The sequence below is a fragment of the Petromyzon marinus genome (assembly GCF_048934315.1).
Source record: "Petromyzon marinus isolate PM22_M1 ecotype Great Lakes invasive population chromosome 75 unlocalized genomic scaffold, UKy_Petmar_22M1.pri1.0 chr75_unloc.5, whole genome shotgun sequence".
Classification (NCBI taxonomy): domain Eukaryota; kingdom Metazoa; phylum Chordata; class Hyperoartia; order Petromyzontiformes; family Petromyzontidae; genus Petromyzon; species Petromyzon marinus.
In genome coordinates, this window is record NW_027422617.1 from 30,001 (window position 1) to 40,103 (window position 10,103).

At 59.2% G+C, this 10,103-nt stretch overlaps 1 protein-coding gene across 1 annotated transcript in view; it reads left to right on the forward strand.

Annotated features, from left to right (window-relative positions):
• Positions 1-8,044, forward strand: part of LOC142908180 (uncharacterized) — a 37,992-nt gene extending 29,948 nt beyond the window's left edge. Inside the window, exons 9-14 of the mRNA XM_076058499.1 lie at positions 1-129; positions 1,224-1,439; positions 2,978-3,155; positions 3,325-3,452; positions 5,151-5,330; positions 7,010-8,044. The exon at positions 1-129 is cut by the window's left edge and continues 21 nt beyond it. Of these exons, the coding sequence (XP_075914614.1) occupies positions 1-129; positions 1,224-1,439; positions 2,978-3,155; positions 3,325-3,452; positions 5,151-5,330; positions 7,010-7,435 (1,257 nt within the window). The 3' untranslated portion in view covers positions 7,436-8,044. The remainder of the gene's footprint in view (positions 130-1,223; positions 1,440-2,977; positions 3,156-3,324; positions 3,453-5,150; positions 5,331-7,009) is intronic.
• Positions 8,045-10,103: the final 2,059 nt, after the last annotated feature.

The following is a 10,103-nucleotide window of genomic DNA, read 5'->3' on the forward strand; positions in this document are numbered from 1 at the left end:
GAGGCGTCTGAGGAGTTGAAGCTGCACGTCGCCTCGCTGGGCGAGAGGCTGCAGCAGCTGCAGGCCGAGCAGCTCGACAGCCAATCACAGAGGCTGCACCTGGAGGCTGCGCTCAAGCAGCAGCAGGAGGTGCGTTGCTTAGCAACAGAGGGGTTGCGGGGTCGGGCGGCACTTCCTTAGCAACCGAGACAGATTGGGGGAGGCACTTCCTTAGCAACCGAGACAGTGGGGTGGGGGGCGGCACTTCCTTAGCAACCGAGACACAGCGTGGATGGGGGGGCAGCACTTCCTTAGCAACCGAGACACAGCGTGGATGGGGGGGCAGCACTTCCTTAGCAACCGAGACACAGCGTGGATGGGGGGGCGGCACTTTCTTAGCAACCGAGACAGAGTGGATTGGGGGGCGGCACTTCCTTAGCAACCGAGACACAGCGTGGATGGTGGGTGGGAGGGCGGCACTTCCTTAGCAACCGAGACAGAGTGGATGGGGGGCAGCACTTCCTTAGCAACCGAGACAGAGTGGGTGGGAGGGCGGCACTTCCTTAGCAACCGAGACACGGCGTGGATGGGGGTGGGGGGGCGGCACTTCCTTAGCAACCGAGACAGAGTGGATGGGGGGGCAGCACTTCCTTAGCAACCGAGACACAGAGAGTGGATGGTGGGGCAGCACTTCCTTAGCAACCGAGACAGAGCGTGGATGGGGGTGGGGCAGCACTTCCTTAGCAACCGAGACAGCATGGATGGGGGGGCAGCACTTCCTTAGCAACCGAGACACGGCGTGGATGGGGGTGGGAGGGTGGCACTTCCTTAGCAACCGAGACAGAGTGGATGGGGGGGCGGAACTTCCTTAGCAACCGAGACACACAGAGCGTGGATGGGGGTGGGAGGGGGGGCGGCACTTCCTTAGCAACCGAGACAGAGTGGATGGGGGGGCAGCACTTCCTTAGCAACCGAGACACAGCGTGGATGGGGGTGGGAGGGGGGGCAGCACTTCCTTAGCAACCAAGACAGCGTGGATGGTGGGGCAGCACTTCCTTAGCAACCGAGACACAGCGTGGATGGGGGTGGAGTAGCAATTCCTTAGCAACCGAGACACACAGAGCGTGGATGGTGGGTGGGAGGGCGGCACTTCCTTAGCAACGGAGACACAGAGCGTGGATGGGGGGGCGGCACTTCCTTAGCAACGGGCCCCTGACGTTCTCGCCCCACTGGCGCTGGTCCAGGCCCTGCGGCAGCGTGAGGAGGCGGCCCAGGCCGAGGAGAGCGCCGCCTTGCGGGGGGCGGCCCAGGCCCAGGCCGAGGGCCTGCGGGCGGCCCAGGCCCAGGCCGAGGGCCTGCGGGCGGCGCTGGCCCAGGCCGAGGGCCTGCGGGCGGACACGGAGCGTGCGGCCCTGAGGCTCGACAAGGACAACGCAGCGCTCAGGAGGGCCCTGGACAAGGTGCGGGGGGGGAGGGGGTGGTGGTGGTGGTGATGACGATGGTGGTGATGGTGGTGATGATGGTGATGATGGTGATGATGGTGATGATGATGGTGGTGACGATGGTGATGATGATGGTGATGATGATGGTGATGACGGTGATGATGATGGTGATGATGGTGATGACGATGGTGATGACGATGGTGACGATGGTGATGGTGATGACGATGGTGATGACGATGGTGATGACGATGGTGATGGTGATGACGATGGTGATGAAGATCGTGATGATGACGATGGTGATGACGATGGTGATGACGATGGTGATGACGATGTTGATGACGATGGTGATGGTGATGACGATGGTGATGAAGATCGTGATGATGACGATGGTGATGACGATGGTGATGACGATGTTGATGATGATGGTGATGATGATGGTGATGATGGTGATGACGATGATGATGATGATGGTGGTGATGGTGACGATGGTGATGATGGTGATGACGATGGTGACGATGATGATGATGATGGTAATAATGGTGATGATGATGGTGATGACGATGATGATGATGGTGATGACGATGGTGGTGATGGTGACGATGGTGATGATGGTGATGATGGTGATGACGATGGTGACGATGGTGATGGTGATGACGATGGTGATGATGGTGATGATGATGGTGATGATGATGGTGATGATGATAATGACGATGGTGATGATGATGACGATGGTGATGATGGTGATGATGATGGTGATGATGATGATGGTGATGACGATGATGATGGTGATGATGGTGATGATGATGATGGTGATGATGATGGTGATGACGATGGTGATGACAATGATGACGATGATGGTGATGATGGCGATGATGATAGTGATGACGATGGTGACGATGGTGACGATGGTGACCATGGTGACGATGGTGACCATGGTGACCATGGTGACCATGGTGACGATGGTGACCATGGTGACGATGGTGACGATGGTGATGATGATTACGATGATGGTGATGGTGACGATGGTGATGACGTTGATGGTGACGATGATGGTGATGATGATGGTGACGATGATGATGGCGATGATGGTGACCATGGTGACGATGGTGACGATGGTGACCATGGTGACCATGGTGACGATGATGGTGATGGTGATGATGGTGACGATGATGACGATGATGGTGACCATGGTGACGATGGTGACCATGGTGACGATGGTGACGATGGTGACGATGATGACGATGATGGTGACCATGGTGCCCATGGTGACCATGGTGACGATGGTGATGGTGACGATGATGGTGATGATGATGGCGATGATGGTGATGAGGATGACGATGACGACGACGGCGATGATGGTGACGATGGTGACCATGGTGACGATGATGGTGATGGTGACCATGGTGACGATGATGGTGACCATGGTGACGATGATGGTGATGGTGACCATGGTGACGATGGTGACCATGGTGACCATGGTGACCATGGTGACCATGGTGACGATGGTGACCATGGTGACGATGGTGACGATGGTGACCATGGTGACGATGGTCCAGGTGGAGCGGGAGAAGCTGCAGAGCCTGGAGCAGGCTGCACGTCTCACGGCGGAGCGCGGAAACTTTGAACGCTCACGATCCCTTCTGGAGCAGGAGGTGACGGACACGCAGAGACAGCTCCAGCTGCTGCAGGTGACAACAACAACCCCACCCACCCACACCCACCCACACGGACACCGTGAACCCCACCCACCCACACGGCCACAGTGAACCCCACCCACCCACACGGACACAGTGAACCCCACCCACCCACACGGCCGTCGTGAACCCCACCCACCCACACGGACACAGTGAACCCCACCCACCCACACGGACACCGTGAACCCCACCCACCCACACGGACACAGTGAACCCACACCCACCCACCCACACGGACACCGTGAACCCCACCCACCTACACGGAAACTTTGAACGCTCACGATCCCTTCTGGAGCAGGAGGTGACGGACACGCAGAGACAGCTCCAGCTGCTGCAGGTGACAACAACAACAACAACAACAACCCCACCCACACACACCCACCCACCCACCTACACCCACCCACCCACACCCACCCACCCACACGGACACCGTGAACCCCACCCACCCACACGGCCACAGTGAACCCCACCCACCCACACGGCCGTCGTGAACCCCACCCACCCACACGGTCACCGTGAACCCCACCCACCCACACGGCCACCGTGAACCCCACCCACCCACACGGACACCGTGAACCCCACCCACCCACACGGCCACAGTGAACCCCACCCACCCACACGGCCGTCGTGAACCCCACCCACCCACACGGACACAGTGAACCCCACCCACACGGCCACCGTGAACCCCACCCACTCACACGGCCACAGTGAACCCCACCCACCCACACGGCCACCGTGAACCCCACCCACCGACACGGACACAGTGAACCCCACCCACCCACACGGTCACCGTGAACCCCACCCACCCACACGGCCGTCGTGAACCCCACCCACCCACACGGCCACAGTGAACCCCACCCACACGGCCACCGTGAACCCCACCCACCCACACGGACACAGTGAACCCCACCCACCCACACGGCCACAGTGAACCCCACCCACCCACACGGTCACCGTGAACCCCACCCACCCACACGGACACAGTGAACCCCACCCACCCACACGGCCACAGTGAACCCCACCCACCCACACGGACACAGTGAACCCCACCCACCCACACGGCCACAGTGAACCCCACCCACCCACACGGACACCGTGAACCCCACCCACCCACACGGACACAGTGAACCCCACCCACCCACACGGCCACAGTGAACCCCACCCACCCACACGGACACAGTGAACCCCACCCACCCACACGGCCACAGTGAACCCCACCCACCCACACGGACACCGTGAACCCCACCCACCCACACGGCCACCGTGAACCCCACCCACCGACACGGACACCGTGAACCCCACCCACCCACACGGCCACAGTGAACCCCACCCACCCACACGGACACCGTGAACCCCACCCACCCACACGGTCACCGTGAACCCCACCCACCCACCCACACGGCCACAGTGAACCCCACCCACCCACACGGCCACAGTGAACCCCACCCACCCACACGGACACCGTGAACCCCACCCACCCACACGGCCACCGTGAACCCCACCCACCGACACGGACACCGTGAACCCCACCCACCCACACGGCCACAGTGAACCCCACCCACCCACACGGACACCGTGAACCCCACCCACCCACACGGTCACCGTGAACCCCACCCACCCACACGGCCACACGGACACCGTGAACCCCACCCACCCACACGGTCACCGTGAACCCCACCCACCCACACGGCCACCGTGAACCCCACCCACCCACACGGACACAGTGAACCCCACCCACCCACACGGCCGTCGTGAACCCCACCCACCCACACGGCCACCGTGAACCCCACCCACCCACACGGACACAGTGAACCCCACCCACCCACACAGCCACCGTGAACCCCACCCACCCACACGGTCACCGTGAACCCCACCCACCCACACGGCCACCGTGAACCCCACCCACCCACACGGTCACCGTGAACCGCACCCACCCACACGGCCACAGTGAACCCCACCCACCCACACGGACACAGTGAACCCCACCCACCCACCCACCCACACCCACCTACCCCCACCCACCGGCGTGCCCCAGGCCCAGCTGCTGGAGCAGGAGCAGGCGCACGCCTCCCGCCTGGCGGAGGAGTCTCTGAGCCTGCGGCGCTCCGCCGAGGAGGAGTGTGCCCGACTTCGCGCGGCACAGCTGCAGGCGGAGCGCACGCTGGAGGCTCGCGAGCGGGCGCACCGAACACGCACCCGGGGCCTGGAGGAGCAGGTGAGCCACTAGGGGGGGGGGAGGGCGGCACTTCCTGTACACGATGGAGGGGGGCGGCACTTCCTGTACACGATGGAGGGGGCGGCACTTCCTTTACACGATGGAGGGGGGAGGGCGGCACTTCCTGTACACGATGGGGGGGGCGGCACTTCCTGTACACGATGGGGGCGGCACTTCCTGTACACGATGGAGGGGGGCGGCACTTCCTGTACACGATGGGGGCGGCACTTCCTGTACACGATGGGGGGGGCGGCACTTCCTGTACAGGATGGGGGCGGCACTTCCTGTACATGATGGGGTGGGGGGGCGGCACTTCCTGTACACGATGGAGGGGGGCGGCACTTCCTGTACACGATGGAGGGGGGCGGCACTTCCTTTACACGATGGGGTGGGGGGCGGCACTTCCTGTACAGGATGGAGGGGCGGGGCACTTCCTGTACACGATGGGGGCGGCACTTCCTGTACACGATGGGGGGGGCGGCACTTCCTGTACACGATGGAGGGGGGCGGCACTTCCTGTACACGATGGAGGGGGGCGGCACTTCCTTTACACGATGGAGGGGGGAGGGCGGCACTTCCTGTACACGATGGGGGGGGCGGCACTTCCTGTACACGATGGGGGCGGCACTTCCTGTACACGATGGAGGGGGGCGGCACTTCCTGTACACGATGGGGGCGGCACTTCCTGTACACGATGGGGGGGGCGGCACTTCCTGTACAGGATGGGGGCGGCACTTCCTGTACACGATGGGGTGGGGGGGCGGCACTTCCTGTACACGATGGAGGGGGGCGGCACTTCCTGTACACGATGGAGGGGGGCGGCACTTCCTGTACACGATGGGGGGGGCGGCACTTCCTGTACACGATGGGGGAGGGCGGCACTTCCTGTACACGATGGAGGGGGGCGGCACTTCCTTTACACGATGGGGGCGGCACTTCCTGTACACGATGGAGGGGCGGGGCACTTCCTGTACACGATGGGGGCGGCACTTCCTGTACACGATGGGGGGGGCGGCACTTCCTGTACACGATGGAGGGGGGCGGCACTTCCTGTACACGATGGAGGGGGGCGGCACTTCCTGTACACGATGGGGGGGGGGGGGTGGCGGCACTTCCTGTACACGGGAACACAGAGAGGGTTGGGTTGGCACCGCCCACTACCACCACCTCCACCACCACCCACCACCACCACCCACTTCACACCACCATCTACCCCCCCACCACCACCACCCACCTCACCACCACCACTATCCCCCACCACCACCCACCTCACCCCACCATCTATCCCCCACTACCACCACCACCACCACCCTCACCTCCACCACCACCCCACCATCTACCCCCCACTACCACCACTACCCACCTCACCCCACTTTCTACCCCACCACCACCACTACCACCGCCTACCCCCCCACCACCACCACCACCTCACCCCACCATCTACCCCCCCACCACCACCACCCACCTCACCACCACCACTATCCCCCACCACCACCCACGTCACCCCACCATCTACCCCCCACTACCACCACCACCTCCACCACCACCCCACCATCTACCCCCTCACCACCACCTCACCCCACCGCCTACCCCACTACCACCACTACCCACCTCACCCCACCGTCTACCCCACCACCACCACCCACCTCACCACCACCCCACCCCACCCACCACCGAAGGTGTCCACCCTGAAGGAGCAGCTGTGCCTGGAGCTGTCCCGCAAGGCGACGTTCGTGTCGCGCTCGGCTCGCTGTGGCGACGAGGCCCGTGGCCTGCGTCGCGAGCTGGGCCTATCCCTGGCCGCCGTGGCGGCCGCGGCCGCGGCGGGCACGGCGGGCACGGCGGGCACGGCGGGCACGGCGGGCAGCTCGCTCCACACGGCCGGGGTCCTCCACTCGGAGACGAGGCGCCTCCACGCCTCGCTGCGAGCGTCGCCCGCGTGGGGCGGAGGCGGTGGAGGCGGTGGAGGCGGCAGTGGAGGCGGTGGAGGCGGTGGAGGCGGTGGAGGCGTGCCGGGAGAGGCGTCCGGAGGGCGGGCACGGAGGCCGGCGTCGATGCCGGCGTTGGGCCGCGTGCCGGCTGCTCCTGACGTGGCCAGGCGGTGATGGCGGTGGCGGTGGTGGTGGTGGTTGTGGAGACGGTGGTGGTGGTGGTGGTGGTTGTGGAGGTGGTGGTGGTGGTGGTGGCGGTTGTAGAGATGATGGTGGTGGTGGTGGTGGTGGTTGTAGAGATGGTGGTGGTGGTTGTAGAGATGGTGGTGGTGGTGGTGATTGTGCAGACGGTGGTGGTGGTGGTGATGGTGGTTGTGGAGACGGTGATGGTGGTTGTGGAGATGGTGGTGGTGATGGTGGTGGTGGTGATTGTGGAGGTGGTGGTGGTGATTGTGGAGGTGGTGATTGTGGTGGAGGTGGTGGTGGTGATTGTGGAGGTGGTGATTGTGGAGGTGGTGATGGTGGTGTTGATGGTGGTGGTGGTGGTGGTTGTGGTGGTGGTGCTATGGGTCTAACGGTAGGAGGGGGTCATGGCCCAGGGTTCTGTCCCGTGACCTCCTGCACCTTGCCTGTCGATATCAACTGCCCATCCACCCACTCACCACCCACTCACTCACCACCCACTCACTCACCACCCACTCACCACCCACTCACTCACCATCCACTCGCTTATTCACTTACCCACCCACTCACCCACTCTCCCACTCACCACCCACTCACCCACCCACTCACTAACTCACCACCCACTCATCACCCACTCACCCACCCACTCATCCACCCACTCATCACCCACTCACTCACCACCCACTCACCCACTCACTCACCACCCACTCACTCACTCACTCACCACCCACTCACCCATCCACTCACCACCCACTCACTCAACTCACCATCCACTCGCTTATTCACTTACCCACCCACTCACTCACCCACTCTCCCGCCCATCCACGCATTAACCCATTCACTCACCCACTAACTCGCCCACTCACTCACCCACTTACTCAACCACCCACTCACCCGCCCATCCACCCATTAACCCATTAACCCATTCACTCACCCACTAACTCGCCCACTTACCCACTCACCCACTTACTCACCCACCCACTTACCAACTCACCCACCCACTTACTCACCCACCCACTTACCCACCCACTTACCCACTCACCCACCCACTCACCCGCCCACTTACCCACTCCCCTACCCACTTACTCACCCACCCACTTACTTACTCACCCACCCACTCACCCGCCCACTTACCCACTCACCTACCCACTTACTCACCCACCCACTTACCCACTCACCCACTTACTCACCCACCCACTTGTCCGTAGTTGTTGTTGTTGTTGTGTGGTTGTTGTTGTGTGTAGATTGTAATGTGTTTGTGTGTTTTTTATTGATTGAGGGTGCTCAGCCGTGCTGTGAATAGCCAGGAACCTGGAGGGAGTGGAGGTTGACGCCTCATGAATATTAAGCGGGCGTGGCGGCATGAATATTCATTAGGCGTGACGAATATTAAGGAGGCGTGGCCTCGTGACTCGTCACTGGGGCCTCGTGAAGTAAACAACGCCTCATGGATATCCATTAGGCCTCATGAATATGCATTAGGTTTCATGAATATTCATTAGGCCCCATTAATATTTTTTTAGGCTTCATTAATATTCATTAGGCCTCATGAATATACATTATCCATCATGAATATTCATCAGGCTTCATAAATATTAATCAGGCTTCATTGATATCCATTAGGCCTCATTAATAGTCATTAGGCCTCATGAATATGCATTAGACCTAATTAATATTCATTAGGCCTCATGAATATTCATTGGGCTTCATGAATATTCATTAGGCCTCATTAATATTCATTAGGCCTCATGAATATCCATTAGGCCTCATTAATATCCATTAGGCCTCATTAATATTCATTAGGCCTCATAGGTATGCATTAGGCATCATAAATATTCATTAAGCCTCATTAATATTCATTAGGCTTCGTTAATATTCATTAGGCTTCATGAATATGCATTAGGCCTCATGAATATTAATCGGCCACGTGTATATCAATTGGGCCTCGCTGATATCAATCATGGCCTAATGAATATTCATTAGGCTTCATAACCATGTATTATGCCTCATGAATATGCAGTAAACGTGCCCTCATGAATATGCATAAGGCCTCATGAATATTAAGTAAGTGTGGCCTCATGAATATTCACATTGCCTAATGACTATAACGCAAGCGTGGCCTCGTGGATATCCATTAGCCTCGGTATCATGCATAATGGGCATGACTATTGACCAGCTCATGAATATTAACCAGCTCGTGAATATTAATCAGCTCATGAATATTGACCAGCTCGTGAATATCGACCAGCTCATGAATATTAACCAGCTCATGAACATTAATCAGCTCATGAATATTGACCAGCTCATGAATATTAACCAGCTCGTGAATATTAACCAGCTCATGAAAATTAACCAGCTCATGAATATTGACCAGCTCGTGAATATCGACCAGCTCATGAATATTAACCAGCTCATGAATATTGACCAGCTCATGAATTTTAACCAGCTCATGAATATTGACCAGCTCATGAATATTAACCAGCTCGTGAATATTAACCAGCTCGTGAATATTAACCAGCTCGTGAATATTGACCAGCTCGTGAATATTGACCAGCTCATGAATATTAACCAGCTCGTGAATATTAACCAGCTCATGAATATTGACCAGCTCATGAATTTTAACCAGCTCATGAATATTAACCAGCTCATGAAAATTAAC